Source organism: Haliotis cracherodii, unplaced genomic scaffold, assembly GCF_022045235.1.
Source record: "Haliotis cracherodii isolate W230 unplaced genomic scaffold, xgHalCrac1.p SCAF_13, whole genome shotgun sequence".
In the NCBI taxonomy this organism is placed as follows: Eukaryota; Metazoa; Mollusca; class Gastropoda; order Lepetellida; family Haliotidae; genus Haliotis; species Haliotis cracherodii.
In genome coordinates this window covers 16,079,146-16,099,620 of record NW_027266268.1, presented here as the reverse complement: position 1 = coordinate 16,099,620, position 20,475 = coordinate 16,079,146, and the positions used below count along the sequence as shown (strand labels likewise).

At 41.2% G+C, this 20,475-nt stretch overlaps 2 protein-coding genes across 2 annotated transcripts in view; one reads left to right on the top strand and one right to left on the bottom strand.

Moving 5' to 3' along the window:
- LOC139458474 (uncharacterized) overlaps nt 1–20,475 on the top strand; it is a 284,787-nt gene that overhangs the window by 106,383 nt on the left and 157,929 nt on the right. The gene's annotated exons all lie outside the window — the stretch shown is intronic.
- The window catches only part of LOC139459379 (mucin-2-like), a 31,254-nt gene continuing 27,947 nt past the window's right edge, over nt 17,169–20,475 (bottom strand). Inside the window, exon 5 of the mRNA XM_071240837.1 lies at nt 17,169–17,460. Within this exon, the coding sequence (XP_071096938.1) occupies nt 17,169–17,460 (292 nt within the window). The remainder of the gene's footprint in view (nt 17,461–20,475) is intronic.

The window sequence follows — 20,475 nt, the reverse complement described above, 5'->3', positions numbered from 1 at the left end:
TGATTGTACCTAATCTACTGTGACTTCTCAAGAAACGTTTATACAAAAATGTGTATTAAACAGTGTTGATTTTATACTTATTTTTTAAAGATTTAGCTTTACTGACAGAAATAGAATGGTCGGTTCAGGACGACCATTTAGAAATATCTCCTCCAGATGTTCCTCCATCATTAAGATAAATCTTAAATAAAGGCAACTGGCTGTTGTATGAAATATTGTGTATGAACAGCTAAATCCTGATGTTTTCATTGATATAACCGACCCTACACCATTATTTGATCAACATTCTCCTTCTTAAGTGTGAGTAACAATATATTACTGATATATTGGATACTTCCAATAAGCTGAATGAAACTCGTCACGACGAATGCTCGGGTTCGATTCCACACATGGGTTCAATGTGTAAAGTACATTACTGTGTCACCCGCCATGATCTTTTTGGAATAATGCCGTAAATAAGGTCTTGAATATTGTTGTTTTGGTGACCATAGTGAAAATGGAGACTGAAACTAATTTAAACCTCTCGAAGAAATGGGAAGTCATTCGTTGTTGAAATTGTTGAATTATTTCTGTAACACATTTGTTAGATTGTCTTCCATACTTATTAAAGCTAAGTAAATATCAAAGCAACTTATGTGGCTTTCGTTGTTGATATTTTCAACTGTCGCCTGTTACACTACAGTACTGTTATACTATTTGTTTTATGTCTTACAGATCCGACTTGCAGAGACTGGACTGCTGGCGTCCCTGATCACTGGGTTCCAACCGGCAGGCCAACCTTTCAGACAGGGGCAGCAGTGTCCCATAGCTTCTTGTGTGAGGAAGGCTACCAAAAGACCGGGGTTCTGAAAGTGAGCTGCGATCACACGGGGAAGAAGACCCCACAATCGGGGGCAAGTTGTACACTACCTGGTAAGGGGATGCATAGCATGTTGTTTTTATTCTTCAGGTAAAGGTGGCGTCCATTAACTTATCTAAATTCAGGGATAATTTCAATCAGAGTAAGCTAAAACGTAAAGGCGTGTAACCTATATCACAGACATTATTATAAGACAGAGTAACGCGGTACGGAGCTCCTTTGGTGATATGACTAAAGCGTACAGTTTTTTTATGCTGTGCACACTGCGAAAAATACGAAATGAATTTGGTGTGCTCAAGATAATAGAAGCCAATCAATTGACAACAACATTCTCCTGACTTGAGATGACAAGGTTCGGGTTTTTTCTATGGTGTTGACTGTGTGTTCGTCCGTTTTGACGTTTTGTGGCGTATTTATGCTGTGTGGTCATTATTGGCATGTATAAAGCTCACTTGACTTTGATTGAGAAAGCAAGTTAAACGATGCACCGCGTGTCTGAATTGAATACAGCGTTGTGTCGCATAGGATGGAAAGAAAACAAATATACCCATACACATTTTAAGAGAGAAAACATCTCCCCTTGTACTGATATAAGAGTGTCAACTTCTGCATAAGTTAACCCATCAATCTGTAAGCAATAGAATTGAGTGTGAAACCAACAAACAACAAAGAAATGTTATACAACTGACAATTGTATTATAAAATTAACTTTGCGCCCAAATCAATACTGCAAAGTAATTACAATGGCAGTACGCAATAGTGTGGCAGTACAATGACAATGACAGTGGTAGTAGCAATAGAGTCAGAGATAATAATATTTGGCTAGCAGCAAAAGTGGTCAAGCTTCCAAACTAGGCCCAGACTGGATATCCAGGGTGAAAACAATGATCTTCACACAACCGCTGGTCTTGATGTCATGTGAGATGAGAGAGTCCCTTGTCCAGGTGGTCATCTGAGAAATTCTTGTCGATATTCATCCCCTGAAAGAGCAATTTCCAAAATTAGCTTTTCTCTCTTCTCAACTGTCAATTCCTTATAACTGTTAACTGATACAAACAAGAAGGAATTCTTCAGGCAATGGGATCCTCCCAGGGAATATGTCAACACATCTGTTCATGAAAATGTCATAAAATGTATTGAATGCACATATGATAATTGCTAGTGCAAACATACAAAGTTTATAATAATATAGTTTGTAGTGCGCCCACTATATTTTATAAAGAAGCACCGTATATCATCTTGTGTGCCCAAGATAAAGTCATATGGCCCTATGTACCTTGAAACAATTTTCAAACACAAAATCTGAGGCCCACCTTCCCCACTGAATATTTAATGGTCTGTCCCTATAACCAAGTATTCTGTCATGGAGACCATAATCTGCAATGGCATTTTGCACAATGGTTAAAGTAAGTAGTATATTTACTTGCTGCTATGCATCGGTCCTCAAATACAGAAAAAAATATAAACAAACATTGTCATTGCAGGGGAATCCACTAACACAGGAGGAGGAGGACTACCCACCATTGACATTCCCAATTTGATAATAGCTAACAGATTTCCAACACCTGCTCCAATAGTAACAACGAGAAAACCCGATATAACTAGCCGTACTACATCGGGCACAACAACAACACCAACTACGAGCTCCACTACATCGAGCACAACATCAACATCCCCTACTACCAGTTCCACTACAACGAGCACAACCACAACATCGCCTACTACCAGCTCCACTACATCAAGCACAACTACAACGTCCCCTACTACAAGCCATACTACATCCAGCACAACCACAACATCGCCAACTACGAGCTCCACAACATCGAGCACAACTACAACGTCACCTACTACCAGTTCAACTACATCGAGCACAACTACAACGTCACCTACTACGAGTTTCACTACATCGAGCACAACTACAACGTCCCCTACTACCAGTTCCACTACATCGAGCACAACCACAACATCGCCTACTACAAGCCATACTACATCCAGCACAACCACAACATCGCCAACTACGAGCTCCACAACATCGATCACAACTACAACGTCACCTACTACCAGTTCAACTACATCGAGCACAACTACAACGTCACCTACTACGAGTTTCACTACATCGAGCACAACTACAACGTCCCCTACTACCAGTTCCACTACATCGAGCACAACCACAACATCGCCTACTACAAGCCATACTACATCCAGCACAACCACAACATCGCCTACTACGAGCTCCACAACATCGAGCACAACTACAACGTCACCTACTACCAGTTCCACTACATCGAGCACAACTACAACATCGCCTACTACGAGCTCCACTACATCGAGCACAACCACAACATCGCCTACTACAAGCCATACTACATCCAGCACAACCACAACATCGCCTACTACGAGCTCCACAACATCGAGCACAACAACAACGTCACCTACTACCAGTTCCACTACATCGAGCACAACTACAACATCGCCTACTACGAGTTTCACTACATCGAGCACAACAACAACATCGCCTACTACGAGTTTCACTACATCGAGCACAACAACAACCTCGCTTACTACGAGTTCCACTACATCGAGCACAACAACAACATCCCCTACTACGAGCTCCACAACATCGAGCACAACTACAACTTCCCCTACTACGAGCTCCACTACATCGAGCACAACAACAACATCTCCTACTACGAGTTCCACGACATCGAGCACAACAACAACATCTCCTACTACGCCACCAACAACAACGCCCGAATCGACGACTACAACAACCACTGCCCCTGAGATGTTTTATTTTATGAACTGTCAGGACTTTACCATAAATTCTATAACAAAGGAAGAAGACTGGAAAAGACATTCGATCGATGACCACTACTGCCATTACTACTCAGCAGATTTAAGTGGTACGGAGTATCCTTACGTTTATTGCTATACATCTGACTGGAACGCGCAAACATGGTGGAGTAGGTCCGACTATATGTATGCTTATTTATATGAGGAGGACCGTAAAGGTAAACAATGTAAAGACCTTTGCCCTGTGCTTATTGATTGGATGAATTATTATGGTATAGGACGCTTGTTTACAATGGATACGACTATGACATGTTATTACTATGGCTCTTACTTTTATTGGCCAGATAATTACTACTACTGGCTGGCGTACAAAAATCTAAATCCTTGAACTCCGACCACGCCTATTTAGAAAAAAGGATTTGAAACATAACGGGGCCTCTGGTTTGTAACTGCTGGGGGCACAGAAAAATATTCGGGATATTTTTGAAACATTGCATACACGTAACTATTTAATAATGTTGAATATATAGCAGTTCCAGTTATATATATAACTATCTTTTCTTAATATATAGGTTATAGGAAAATAATTTGTTCCAGAAAAAGGATGGAAAATATAACGGGGCCTCTGGTTTGTACAAACTGGGGGCCCAGATAACGAAAGTGAAGTGTTTCGCTTTCAGAGAAAATAATAATATGTCTTCAAACAGTTTATAAAAAACAAACCTCCCAGTGCCATACCCTCAACCCCGACCATGAATGACATTACAGGCAATGAAATATGACACTCACAAGTATTTATTTGGGGAATGGATTTATTGGTATACTAACAAATGTATTCCGCTGAAACTGTAGTGTGTATTTTAACATCTACCATATTTGCGTGTAGTCAATGGTGGGCTCCTTTAATTTTTCACATTATTCTATGTACTTTGCCATTAATTGCATCACGATGCTATGCGAACCATTTTGACGTCATCGGTTACAATGACATTACAAAAAATGACATCACTAATATCGCTGCTACTGAAGCTGGTTAGCTAGACTATAACGCCCAAGGCACTGGTTTATCCTGTCCACAAACTGAAAAAGTTAGAAGAGTTATTTTGTATTATGAACAGAATCTCACCCTCGTGTCTTCCAAGCTAAAACATATCAAGATTCAATATAATCTCTTCTTCATAGCATTTACTCACCTGATGAAGTAGTAAGGCTATCATCTGAAAACTTGTGTTCCTCATAAGAAAAAAGTTGACATCCATAAATTCTCTTCCTTATGTGTATCAGCTCTACATGCCATTCACAGACTTGTCATCAAGACTGTAAATGTAAATACAACTCGACAAGCCTCAGATATATGTAACTTGTTCAACTTGCCTTGAAATATCTAATTACGAAAGACACTCAGGTGAGAGTTTCAATGTATAGGTTCATGGGAAAATTAATGCTTGAATAAATACGTTGTGCTGCTGCTTATGCGCTGGTTGTGCTGCTAGAACTACATGTCCATACTAAGGGTATTTATTTTGTGTTCGAGAAAGAGATGGTATCTTCATCAACCTTCACTGGGAAATGACTGTTTTCTCATGTTAATTAAATGGGTATCAAGGCGGAATTGTTTATTGCATTGATGTTCATGCGGGTTCATATATTATTCGGATGGATAATAAATATCCTAACAGTGTTGGGTTTTATCGGTGATTTCAATATACGGTATATGGATAAATTGGGATATTTCAGATTTAGGACGCTACAATGTTCAGTGGGATCCAGGTATGCGTGTCAATGGATGCATTGGCATACCGACATATTACAACATCAAGATGTGCCTTTCCACAATAACTGCCTGTATCTTGAAATCTTAGCTTATTGATATATGTGTATTTTTTTATATAATTTTAAGAGATGATATTACGCTTTATTTAATTGGTGAAAATATTTTCTTGTAATTATCTGTTGGAGAATCATAGCTGCATTAATCTTAGTTCTTTCAAAAATGAAATAAAGAACAAGCATGAAATACTCATATCCCCCGCCAATATTACATGTTCGGTTTTGTACAATGTATTCGCTCCTGTGAACTATATCCACTGGACCTTTTTGTAAATGGCCTAATTGCAGCAATAAAAAATTATCACTGGTGTTGTTTTGACATCAGCAGTTTATGATAATAGACGGAACTGTATTTGTAATGAGTTGGGTTATTACTTAAACAATAATTGTAATATCTGTAATTGAAACGCAGTAGTTTTAAACTAGCTAGTGTATAATATTATGACAGGCCAACAGATGTCCGCTCTTGTAATGCGATTAGTTGCAGGTAAGCGCAATCACGTGCTCTTATGTACCACGCCACAGTCTGAATAAACAGCCGGTCAAGTGGCAGGCTCGTCTCCCTACTCCCGCGTTTGTCGTTCTTCTCTGAGAAGCAAACATTTTGGCGACGAGGATGGGATCCAAGATAGCTATGAAGTATATGTAAAGGAATTGTGGTACGTTTATCTGGCTGTTTGACGGTACATTGACGAGGTGTGTTCGTTGCGACGAGTGTGTTAGCCAAGAGCACGTGGTCTGCTGACCTTTAGTTCACCCGTCAGTGTGAAGTAGGAGAAGCGGTATAGATGAACATTGACTTTTGTTTCGCTCTTCTTGAGGCATTATAACCGTCACTATCTTCAGCTCAGAGATTATGGCTACCACGGGTTTAGTTTGTGGATTGTTTGAATTTAATCCAAAGAAGTCGACATGGGAGGAATGGTGTGAGATACTGACACATGTTTTCGTGGCAAGCGGAATAACAGACGAAGACAAACAGAAAAGCATACTGTTAGCGTTATGTGGAACTAAAACTTACCACTTGATAAGAGCATTGGTTCAGCTCGTGAAACCTAGCGAGAAAACGTTTGACCAGCTGGTGGTTTTATTGAAAGAACATTTCACGCCAAAACCATCGGAAATTGTACAGAGATTTAAATTTCATTCACGGGATAGGAAGGCTGGTGAAAGTGTAGCTGCTTATGTCGCCGAATTGAGAAAGTTGACTGATGGGTGTGATTTTGGAACGTCTTTACAGGCCATGTTGAGAGACAGGTTAGAGTGTGGTATTTGTGATGACAATATTCAGAAAAAGTTGTTGTCAGAGACTGCTCTAACATTTAGTAGTGCATTGAAAATTGCCAACGCAATTGAGGCGGCAGACAAGAATCTACAGGATCTTCACGGTGATAAAACTGTGGGACATTCAGTACACAAGTTTCGCAGTAAGCCATCAGCACAATGTACCAAAGACCAGAGGCCTCATGTTGGATCTGGAAATAACAAACCTTGTTTTAGATGTGGAAAAACTACTCATGCTCCACACATGTGTTTTTATAAGAATGAGAAGTGTCATAAGTGTGGAAAACGTGGCCATATTGTGAGAGTCTGCATGTCAGAAGAATCAATTCCGCAGAAACAGAATTCTAAGGCTAAATTCAAGGGAAGACAGAAAGTGAATGCTGTAGTGAGTGAGGTGAACTCGTGTGGCCCAGGTACCAGCAGTGCTAGTGTGGAAGACTTGTTTGAGAACTCGCTATTTCATGTTAGTACTCAGCCTTCGGCTAAAGGTGATCCAAACTACCCAAACCCCTACTACATTACAGTGGATGTTAATGGCACACCAGTGACGTTTGAGGTTGACACGGGATGCCCAGTGACCATTGTGAATGAGCAGACGGCTCAAAGAATTGGCCTTCATTCATCGACATTGTACACATCACAAGTACCCCTGCAAAGTTATACAGGACAGGAAGTAGATTTGAACGGTTATACTACTGTGGAAGTATCTTACGAGAAGAGATCTTACTCCTTACCGATTTCCATAGCCAAGGGTAATGGTTCCAATCTTCTAGGTCGTACATGGGTACAGCCTTTGAACTTTGACCTGAGGGATGTTTCGGTGAACCTGATGAAATCTACAGATTTGACACTTAATGATGTTCTTGAACGACACTCAGCTGTTTTTGAGGACTTTCTTGGAACACTTAAGGGATTCCAAGCTCACATCTACGTGGACAAAGATGCAACTCCGCAGTTTTTCAAACCTAGATCTGTGCCGTATGCATTACGTCAGAAGATAGAAGATTGCTTGCTGAGTGAAGGCATTATTGAGCCAGTCAAGCATTCTGAGTGGGCCTGACCCATTGTTCCAGTTATTAAACCTGATTCTTCTGTCAGGATTTGTGGAGATTTTAAACTGACAGTGAATCAGTTTTCAAAATTGGAGCAATATCCAACACCGACGTTGGAAGATTTGTGCACGAAGCTATCTGGGGGTGTAAAGTTCACCAAACTTGACATGAGTCATGCGTATCAACAGTTAGTCTTGGATGAAGAATCGCGAAAATATGTCGTGATTAACACCCACAAAGGACTCTTTAGGTACACAAGATTGCCATTTGGAGTATCTTCGGCAACCGCTATCTTTCAACGGATGATTGAAAGTATTCTACAGGGACTCGATTACTCAGCGGGTTATCTCGACGATATCATAAACTCTGGAATCGACGACAGTGAGCTTCTTCGTATTCTGGATGAAGTACTTCATCGATTGTCAGAAGCAGGATTACGTTTGAGAAGAAACAAGTGTGTCTTTATGGCTGATGAAGTTGAATATCTTGGCTATAGACTTGACAGCGAAGGTTTGCATCCAGTGGAGAAACAGATTGCTGCAATTCAGGAAGCTAAGGTCCCTGAAAATGTAAAAGAATTGAGAGCTTATCTTGGTATTCTGAACTACTACCATAGATTTCTACCAAATCTGCCTGACACTCTCTCCCCCTTGTACAAGTTGCTACAAAAAGAAGTGAAATGGTCATGGAGTACATCTCAACAAAAAGCGTTTGAGAAGTCGAAGAACTTGCTTCAGTCTTCGGATGTCTTGATTCATTTTGACAGCTCCAAACCACTTTTACTGCAGTGTGATGCATCCCCCTACGGAGTAGGTGTTGTGTTGGCTCACGAACTGCCTGATGGTTCGGAGAGACCTATAAGTTTTGCTTCAAGGACACTGACTAAGGCGGAACAGAATTATTCTCAACTTGATCGTGAAGGACTGAGTGTGATCTTTGGACTGCGAAAGTTTCATAAGTATGTTTATGGACGTCATTTCCAGATCGTGACAGATCACAAGCCGTTGGTGTCATTATTCAATGAGAATAATCCAGTGCCACAGATGGTGTCTCCAAAAGTTCAGAGATGGTCAGTGTTGTTGACTGCATATAACTATAAGATTGTACACAGTAAAGGTACACAGCATACCAATGCAGACGCATTGAGCAGGTTGCCAGCGGCTGACTCAGGGAAGCCATGGAAGAGATGACAGTCTTAATGCTTCAGGAATTGGACACGTGCCCTCTGAAGTCTACAGACATAAGTATCCAGACGGCAAAGGCTACCATACCATTTTCTTATAGAATTACACCACAGTCTACAACTGGTGTATCACCTTCAATGTTGTTTCTTGGACGCAGATTGCGTTCGCGATTGGACTTGAAGTTTCCAAACCTTACCTCAAAGGTGAAAAAGAACCAGAGAAAACTTGCAGATCAGTCAGGTCTAACGAAATGTAGGGCATTCCAAGTGAATGACTCGGTGTGGGTTAAGAACTTTGCTTCAGGTCCAAATGGATTAGTGGACAAGTTGATAGTGTAACTGGTCCATTGTCGTACATCATCAAGTTAACGGATGGAAGATTGGTAAGAAGGCATGTGGATCATGTCAGACGCAGGATGTCTTTATCTTCACCCCAAAGGGACGTGATTGAACGTTCAGACACTCCGCTAGAATCACAGTCTTCACGAAGGAAGGAGTATGAATCAGACAGGTAGATTCCCATGAGGAAAGTATCCAAGGGGATGTTTCAAGTGTACCAGATATGTCTGAACCGGGGGAGGAAACGCCGGTAGTGACATCGCCTGTTGCACCCATACTTCGTCGTTCAACCTGAGTGAAGCAGCAATCGTCTTATCTGAGGGACTTTGTGTCAAAGTGACATTTGCAGTGAACTATGTGTCAAGGTGGCATTTGATTTAGCTGTGACTTGTCAAGTTATCAGGGTTAAGTTACTTATACTTTATGAAGTCCCGTGGACTATGTTGTTTATGAAAGGTTATTATTTTGGTTTTAAAGTAACTTAAATTTAGGAGGGGCGGATGTAATATCTGTAACTGAAACGCAGTAGTTTTAAACTAGCTAGTGTATAATATTATGACAGGCCAACAGATGTCCGCTCTTGTAATGCGATTAGTTGCAGGTAAGCGCAATCACGTGCTCTTATGTACCATGCGACAGTCTGAATAAACAGCCGGTCAAGTGGTAGGCTCGTCTCCCTACTCCCGCGTTTGTCGTTCCTCCCTGAGAACCCAACAATAATAAAAAAAAGTAAGGGAGTTCTTACATTATTTAGAGATCATTGAGAGCAGGGGTCACCATGAGGTGTGCTGAGAAGTACAGCACCAATCATCTGATGATCTGAGTTGTAGACTGGAGTCTGGAATGCTACAGCACTGGCATGATCAGAAAACAACAAGTCCAGTGTAGGTCCAAGACAGTGAGTTGGAGAGTGAATGAGTTGAGTCATTTTCCGCGCATTAAAGAAATCTTCAAGTTTCAGCTTTTCACTCAGTTCACATTTGCAATCCCCAGTAACTACGACATGTTCACATTCATGCTGCTTGGGGAGATCCAGAAGTTTTTGCATGAAGTTAGTAAGTGAATGCGCCAACCGTGTCCATGACACTTTTGGAGGAGCATACACACAAGCAATGCAGAATTTGCCAACAAGAAAGGGAATGTATTCAATACTGTGAGATGACATTACATCACATAGCTGGACACAGTCCTTGATACTTGTTGAAACATACACAGCAATACCGTGTGTAGTGTCTCCTGGATAGACTTGGTATCCTTGCAGGTCTCTTTCACTGTAATCATTGATGTGTGTTTCTGTGAAACACAAAACACCAAGCATACCAACAAACAGCGAAGAAGTAGGCTGGTTCGGGCGACACGATTCATGTCACTGGTACCCTGGTTCAGGTGCCAGTGTTCATGTTACTGGCATGCACTGCGAGGACGTAGACTGGTTCAGGGTACCCCTGTTCATGTTACCGGTACCCACTCTGAGAAAGTAGGCTGGTTCAGGTGCCAATGTTCATGTTACCGGCATGCACTGCGAGGACGTAGACTGGTTCAGGGTACCCCTGTTCATGTTACCGGTACCCACTCTGAGAAAGTAGGCTGGTTCAGGTGCCAATGTTCATGTTACCGGCATGCACTGCGAGGACGTAGACTGGTTCAGGGTACCCCTGTACATGTTACCACAACCCACTGCCAGGAAGTAGGCTGGATCGGGTGCCCCTGTTCATGTTACCGGTACCCACTCTGAGGAAGTAGGCTGGTTCAGGTGCCAATGTTCATGTTACCGGCATGCACTGCGAGGACGTAGACTGGTTCAGGGTACCCCTGTACATGTTACCACAACCCACTGCCAGGAAGTAGGCTGGTTCAGGTGCCACTGTTCATGTTACCACCATGCACTGCGATGAAGAAGGCTGGTTCGGGTGCCACTTGTAAATTGTGTTTTCACAAACATTCACCTTATTTTATATACTTTCCAAGTTCCTTTGTCTAGTGGTATAATCTTTATCATTTAATTATGGTAAAGGTTCCCAAACCTATCAAAATGCACCAGTTACCACCAGATCTATTAAATGTGCCAAGTTTGTTGAAGAAATATTGTACGATGTTCAAGATCTGCTCCAGAAACGAGAACCACCATTTTCAATCTAAGTCAAAGCCGTTGCCAGGGAAACTCGAAATTTTATTTTTTTTAAATCCTAAACTATCAAAAGGCACCAGTTTACCACTAGTCCTATTTACATGTATGTGCCAAGTTTGGTGAAGCAATATGGAAGGGTTTTCAAGATCTATTCCAGAAACGAGCACTACCGCCATTTTCATTGATCTGATATTCTGCGTACCCCAGGGATCTGTGTGGTAGTGCGGCCTCGGAGGTGTCGCAGCCGGATGTATCGATCTTGTGCTTGGGCTGTCACCCTTGGTCTTCCTGACCTTGGTCTGTCGTCAACTCTGTTGGTGTTGTTGTATCGGGTCCACAGTGCGGAGATTGTCTGTCTGGTTACGCCAAAGTGCCTGGCCACTTCATGCTGAGTTGCTCAAGCTTGTAATCTCCCAATAGCATTGTTCCGTTGAGCTGCATTCAGTCTTGGCATTCTGTCACCGACCCTACTGCCGTTATAAGGACTGTATGAACAGCCGTTGATGTGGATTTTTATACCCATTCAGCATGGGGGCCTGCATGCCTAAATGCAAGATCCTGTGCTGCACGTTTTTTACAGGCGGTTGCGTTTGGATGAAGCTGTAAAATTGATCCCCAAACGCTACGTTTATGTGCTTTGCATGTGTTTTTCGCGAATTATAGACACATCATCTTTCTGTTTGACTTATTTTGTTCTCATTTAATGTAATTATTTTAGATAGTTGGCAAAGAGTGGATTTACGTCTATGTCAAGTTTCTTTTTTTGAAGAGTATATATTTTTTAAAGTCCTCAACTATCAAAATGCACCAGTTTTCCACTAGGCCTATTTACATATATGTGCCAAGTTTGTTGAAGAAATATTGAAGGTTTTTTCAAGATCTACACGATCTAAGTCAAAGTTGTTTCAATGGAAACAAGAAAAATATTTTTCAAAAATCCCAAACTATTAAAATGCACCAGTTTTCCACTAGGCCTATTTACATATATGTGCCAAGTTTGTTGAAGAAATATTGAAGGTTTTTCAAGATTTACACGATCTAAGTCAAAGTTGTTTCAATGGAAACAAGAAAAATATTTTTCAAAAATCCCAAACTAGTAAAAGGCACCAGTTTACTACTAGACCTATCTAATTGCCAATTTTGTTTAAGATGTCTCTCATGTTTTTGTGTTCTGCTCCAGAAACGAAATGTGACGGACGGAAGGATGGAAGGACGGAAAGACGGACGGACGGCACCCATTCCTATATCCCCCTTCCACTTCGTGGCGGGGGAATAATAATATCGAAACTATTTGCTGCCGTTTCATGTTAATACTCCTTTGGTTGAGGACATTATTTTGTGTTTGGTTGGATGATATTGAAGTGTGCGATGACGTCGTGTGTGTTGGGCTTCAAGAAGCCTGTGTACAAGATAACATGGGTATTTATGATTGGAATTTCACGAAACGCTATATGATCAACGAGGCGGGGTCTCAATAGCATGAACCTTTGGGTGACCTCCATATAAAGCTAATGTCACTTGAGGTCACATGGCTGAAATAACATGAAATTACTCACTGACTTATTTACTCACTGACTTCTAGAATGCTAATCAAACGCCAATGTATGGTGTATACAAACTAAGAAAACAAAAATAACCCTGGATTTAGAACCCAGGAAAAAAGAAAATTGGCATGGGACACGCTTTAGGCGAATGGGTCACACGTGAGCCCTTGTACCTCTTAAATGCCGGTGTTGATTTCCAAGATTCTATGTGGAGATTATCATAAAACCATAAGACTCAGGTCGGTCATTTTTCAATATTATAATATTATCTGAGAAAGTGATCAAGTAAATTCGATATTTGGATCTGTAACTACACCAATCATCACGTCACGATAATGTAGATTTTTGATGCCCCAGAGGAAGTTATGTTGACTCATGGGTACTGAAAACCATACAGTTTAAGAGTCAAGTTCTCAAAATATTACAAACACGTTTTGAAAAAAAATAATATAAGTATAAACGGAGCTTAGTGACTGAGAGCGGGAGACGATTCATATCCCCCAGTTCCAATATGCACGTAACAGTACTGTTGTAACCCCATTTCAACATGCATATATTAATACATGAAACCATACGAAAAATGTACCATAGTCCATTTATCATCAATCAACGAAAAAAACCGAGACGTCTTGGATTTGTAAAGATTATGTTTAAAATATTACCAGCTTGGATTCAGGTTTATTTGATTGATCGAATGATTGCGTGAAATGTTTAAATACAAGAAAAGAAAGCTTCACACCAATACTTCTGGCAAATATGTACAGTAGAGTTAGAACGATACCGCTGAAAATAACATGGTGTAGCTATTGCAAATAAACCTACCTCAACGTATCTTAATTTCACTTCAAGCATATCAAACTATCGTACACATTATGTATTCACTTTCACCCACATGCACACAGGAGCACACACAGGAGCACACACTGGAGTACGCACAGGAGCACACACAGGAGCAAACACAGGAACACACACAAGGAGCACACACAGGAGCACATACAGGAGCACACACAGGAGCACACACAGGAGCACAAACAAGAGCAAATACAGGAGCACACACAGGAGCACACACAAGGAGCACACACTGGAGTACGCACAGGAGCACACACAGGAGCAAACACAGGAACACACACAAGGAGCACACACAGGAGCACATACAGGAACACACACAAGGAGCACACACAGGAGCACATACAGGAGCACACACAGGAGCACACACAGGAGCACACACAGGAGCACAAACAAGAGCAAATACAGGAGCACACACAGGAGCACACACAGGAGCACACACTGGAGTACGCACAGGAGCACACACAGGAGCAAACACAGGAACACACACAAGGAGCACACACAGGAGCACATACAGGAACACACACAAGGAGCACACACAGGAGCACATACAGGAGCACACACAGGAGCACAAACAAGAGCAAATACAGGAGCACACACAGGAGCACACACAAGGAGCACACACTCACACATTCATACACACGCTCGTATATAGTTTTAAATAGTCACGCTAGGTTACACTCATAACATACTTATACTCTCTTCGCTTCACCAATTATGACATAAAATTATCCGCAACAGTGATACGTGGATTTCTTTTAAAAAAAATTGCGTCAGCTTGTTAACCGTTTCAAAAATGAATTGGTCATATGTGCATGGATTGGGATTGATTTGTGTGGAAAGTATGAGGTACGACTGAAATTTGGTGAAAATACAACTACGTATGCGCCTGGCGCCGAAAGACACCGACATGACATGCACTTGCAACATCACTTGTTGGACTATGAAAACATTGGATTTTTATTTGCACGCCTTCACAATCTTACAGCAAGTGAACAGCGAAAACATGCCACGACTGACGGAAGCCAAACGCAAAAATGCTATCTGCCGACTGCAAACTATAAATAAGTAAACCTTATAAAAACACCTATGCAGTAAATTATTAATGGAAACTCTATACAGTCAAACAAAGATATTTAATGTCTGAGTTGAAAATGGGAATCCTTACGCACACTAGGATTTTAGTGGTGGAAGGTTTATGAAGTAGTCAGAGTGGCCACTGAGGATCTCTATCCTAATATTCACATAGCTGTAAAAACCCTGGTCAATATGTCAGTGAGTCCTGCCACTGCAGAACATTCGTTCAGCGCAACGGGGAGGATCAAGACATACCTCCAGCGAGCAATGGCCAACGAGAGAATGAGCTCTTTTGCACTCCTCCACATCCACAAGGACATTGACACTGACACTGACAGACACTGGCGACTTTGCTGGAATTCCCTAAGTTTTTAATTATAACTTATTTGTCCCACACCTTCACCGTTAATTTAAAGATCAAGATTCTGCGAGTATGTTGATGACTTGGTGACTTTATATTTAATGTGTATTTCCTTGTTGTGATCAAGGTAAAAATGTGTGTTCAGTGTTTATTATAATATAGTTACTAGTATTAGCAGAGAGTCCTTTAAAGTAAGTGTTTCACAAAATATACTTCATGACGTCAGCAAACGCTCTCACAACTTCTTTTATTATACTGATTGGTATAATACTGATTGGTATAATCGGTCGTTAACATTTGAAAAACGTATGTGATAACCATCACATACTGGGGATGTACATGTGAAAACACATAAAAGTAATATTATCGATTGGCATTCATGTTCAAATTTCATATATATATATTACTAATAAAACATCATAATCAATATTTGTTACAAATAAAATCAAACATAAACGGTCACAAACTGAAGGTATTAGCGTTTAAGAGCATCTAATTTATAACAACTTCTTTGAGCATGCCGGGTGCTTCAAGCCCTCTTAAAATTGGTCTTGCCTACACTTAAAATTAGCTTAGATGCGCCCCTGACCACCTCTATAAGTACAACAATACGGGGATTGCGTTGGATATCAGCCCAGACAGTGAGGAACCGTTTACGCCCTGATGGTTTTAGCGCCGGACGACCAGTCCGAGGTGACATTTTGATGGACGTGCATCGTCGGCGGCGACGTCAATGGTGTCAAGGTCACAGAGTATGGCCACAACTGCGAGGAAGGTAGAGTATGGTTGACGTCGTGTTTACGGGCGTAGCGGGGAACGTAATGCGCGAAACTGCATACAGTAAGTGGATACATTTGGTGCTGGTACTGTGATGAAGTGGGCAGCTATCTCATACACTAGTAGAACAGACTTGTTGCAAGCTGCGGAGAATTTAACGGCACAACATTACACGGATTAGATTATTCGGCCACACGTCCTTCCTGGATATCGGTTTAGCCCCTATCGCTGCCTTCCATAACATTCTCTGTTGTTATTATTTTTGCACTATCACATAAGTCGTCAGCCGACAAAAATAGACTATAAGTTGTATGCATACACATATGACTATACATACACGACGATTCAGGGCTACTTCTTGCCCCTTCTTCAGGTTATGGACAGGATGGAGTGTCACTCTGCTGAACTAACGATTACGTTGCCTGTTATTGATCCTTTCCTTGTGGTTCATTGTTAGGTACTAGCATAGGTATTTGTGCACTGTTACCTTGTTGATGACACCATTACTGTACGATATGCAGTTAAAAGTTGATGTCTTGTGAAACTTTATAAAGAAGTTTAAGCTTACAACAAGCATTGTTTCCACCCACATGGGTCCAGGTTTAAGTGTCAACGAGAGGTCTGACCATTGCCCTTTCACCGTATTACGTGGTGGGTTCTCTCGATCTGAAGATCGCCGATTATCACATTCGCTGAGCCGGCGGTAGAGGTAAATGATGAATATCATGTGCTAAACTCGGTGAACAAAGGAGTAATGCAACCTGTCGGCCACCTAACTGATGGAATTCGTCCCCCTGGAGCCCTAATAGTTGACACAAATGTTGTTGAAAACGTGTTAAAAAAAAGTGGACGAAGTTTGAAACTTTTAAAGAGCTCAGACGCTATGATGATAAACTGACGGCCAAAAGAAACGTTACCGACGATATTTCTAGGATAAAATATGACCAACACAATTTGAAGCAGCAATAACAATTGTATTCATCATTCAGAAGAGTAAAATGCGAATTTACTAATTCAGCAACAAAATTCTTGACCTCCAACAGGGACATTTCTTGACAAGGGGTCATTCGTCCAGTATTCGATCAACAACATTCGTTACAACTTTAAGGTGACGACGGCCCAGATATACGGGATATGACCTCCATGAGCGGCAATGCACCTTCGAATGTGGCGTCGAACTGAGTAGACAAGCGTCCTCACATCGACTGCGGGTATCCGATTCCATTCCTCACGGAGGGCAACGATCAACGCTTGTCTCGTGAAGGGAGGATGTTGACGTTTCCGAAGACGACGCCCCAGCTGGTCCCAGATATATTCTATGGGTGACAGATCTGGAGATCGAGCTGGCCACAGCAGGACAGTCACGTTGTTGGCGTTGAAGAAGTCTCTAGTAATACGGGCTTTATGGGGTGTGGCGTTATCTTGTTGGAACACCGTCCGTTGTTGACGCTGGATGAAAGGAAGAACCACTGGCCATGAGATATTGTCAATGTAGCGTTGTGCTGTCAGCTTGCCTTCGATGATGACAAGTCTTCGATGATGACCTTTGGTCTACCACCCCGTGGTCTGTCTGCGGTTCTGCCAGTCTGTCGGAGACGTGCGACCAGTCTGGTAATGGTCATCTTGGAGCAGTTCATGTTAATGGCAACCACTCTCTGTGTCGCTCCCATCTGCACCATACCTATGGCTCTCTCCCTCTGGACAGCGGTAAGTCTTGGCATGTTCGTTGGTGTTCAACATCGCAACCAATGGTAGGGAAAAGATCCGTGCGTAATTTATACCCGGAAATTTGGGAAAGAATGTTTTAAAAAATTGCTGAAAAACACCAATACCTCCCGAAATCCGCAAAGCACTTGCAAAGAACGACAGAGAACATGAAGGCTGTATTAGTGAGATGTGTTCTGTACTGATTTTGAACAGGTTGGCATCTTTGTTTCAAAGTGGCAAATCAGTTAATGTTGGTAACGTTTCTTTTGGCCGTCAATTTAGCTACCAAGTGGCAATATTGGTGAATAGCATTCGGAAATCTGCACTGAATATCTGTAAGGGGTTTCATTTTGAAACTGCTCAAGCCAGAACTCCAACTGAGGTTATTGCTATGTTTGATTCGTTAGCCATAGAGGAGGTGAATGATACGTAGGACACAAATGTGTCAGGCGGAAGGTGAATCCTTTAATTTGAACTCAAGTATCAAAACACTGGGTAAAACATGTAACTATTGTGAAGGCTGCCTAGAGTCAATCCTTCGTGACAGAATTGTGCTGGGAATCCGTGACAGGCCAACACCCCTTACTGAAGGAGCGCAAGTTAACCCATGAACGGGCTGTTAACATTTGCAAAGCTGTAGAAAAAGCATCGCATCACTGTCATTCACTGAAAACCATCCTCCATTGAAAGTGTTATTAACGTGTGGGTATAAACAAAACAGACGGGTAACAGTCGTACTCCCCGAAAGATAATCGATAGCCTCCTAAGTCAGAAGCAAGAAAGGTTCCATGCAAGTGTTGTGACAAGAATCATGCATTTAGCCGATCTAAGTGCCCCGCTTAGGGAAGGACTGGTTCTGAATGCTGCTAAGTGTCCTAACAAAACGTTCCATTGTTCTGATCGAGAATCTGAATCAATTCAGAAGATTCTGTGTGATTGTGACAATTACAAAGCCACCAAGAATGTATTAATATTTTAGATATCCGGAAACAGATGTCTAAATCAATGCTGTTTCAGAGTTTCTGCAGAATGGGATGTTTTCAAATTCATAGAAATGACACATTCCGAAGTGACTAAAGACCATCACGGTGATTGGGGAGATTCCGATGAACCAAGTACACGAATACACGGATCTCAGCAAAATGTCTACACATTGTAGGGTTAATCCTTTGATCAATAACTGAAACGAACGTGCAGTTGCGCTTTCTGGTACTGTTGGTGCACAACACAATCTGAGCTGGAAACTCTCATTGTTGTGTTTATTATGTCGGAGCAGATATTTCGCTCATTGTGTATTGATTGTTTATTGTTTATATGTTGTCTACCTAAGGTTCAGGGACAGTGATGCCAGTGTTGTCCTTGATTCCCCAAAGAGCTATTTCCCCCGTCGACATACACCTTGGCATAATGCTTGGTGGGGGAAGAAAGTAAATCCCCTCTTATCACTTTTGTTTTCAGGAGAAAAAGTAAATGAATGCGTATTGTTTTAAGCTACTATTAGAAATGTGGGGAATCGAGTCCGGGTCTTCGGCTTGAGAACCAGATTACTCCATCGTCCCAGAAGAAGAAAAGTCCTCCCTCCTCCCCTACTTTTGAGAAAAATGTGTCAAAGGAAAACATATCCTAATGCAGCCTAAACTTGCAGGATTGGCTAACTAGTACGTATAGTAGCAGAGTCAAACAAGCAGCCAATTATATTAAAACTATATATTGAATTCCTAAAATGGGTGTCACGATATTGCTATTGGTAAGCACTTAAAGTCAATAAATCGATTGTTAAATCAGTTTCCGATCAATAGTATCGATTTCAGTTAGGAATATCGATAGTTTCGATTGTATTTATCATATCAATAAATTACATGCAATGCTGTTCGAATTTGTTTTTCTTTTGATCATGAGTGGTATTAATTTACACATGGTAATGTGGAAGTTACTTTTTCTTAAATTATTAAGGTAAAGAAAAAACAAATCAAACTTTACTTTTTATTTGTTGTTATGGTTATCACATTCAAAGGAAACTTCAGTTTTATGGTTGAACACAACTCTAAAATCCATCTAAAATTATACACTGAAGACTATCGATAGTTGCTTGCAATATCAATAGTTATCGCAATCTCCAGACCAATAGTCACCCCTAATTCCTAAACATTTAACTTGATTTTAGTAGTCTTACACTACTGTGGTGCCTATTCATTCGTGTTCTGTTTTATTTAATTAATTTGAATGTGAAGTGAAAGTGTTTCATATCACCATGTAGTAGTTGTATTATATGAATGATAATGATGTGAGACAAAGTGTATAATGGTCTAACATGGTTTTATGTAAGTCTTTTTCTTCTGGAGGCCTTTTTCCTGAATTCCGTCGTCCATCATAATTGAGGGCATTCAATTAAAAGGGACAAAAAATCCGAAATTACGTGTTTCCAGTAGGTCATCCTTTGTACTACCCATTGATAATTTAAAGGAAAGCACGATAAAAAAAACATATGAAGTGGTAAACTGCACCAAAGGTACCCAATTGTTCAGATGACGTAATGAAATCGTATTTTGACGTCATGAACAATGAATGCGTCTTCCCGAGGCAGGAGAGTTTAAAAGTCCAGTTTCCACCCTTGCCGAACTAGGCTGGATTTACTGGGCTCGATCGTAGCGCCACCAGTGGCTATTACCAGTTATGTCCCTTCAAAGCCTCTCGT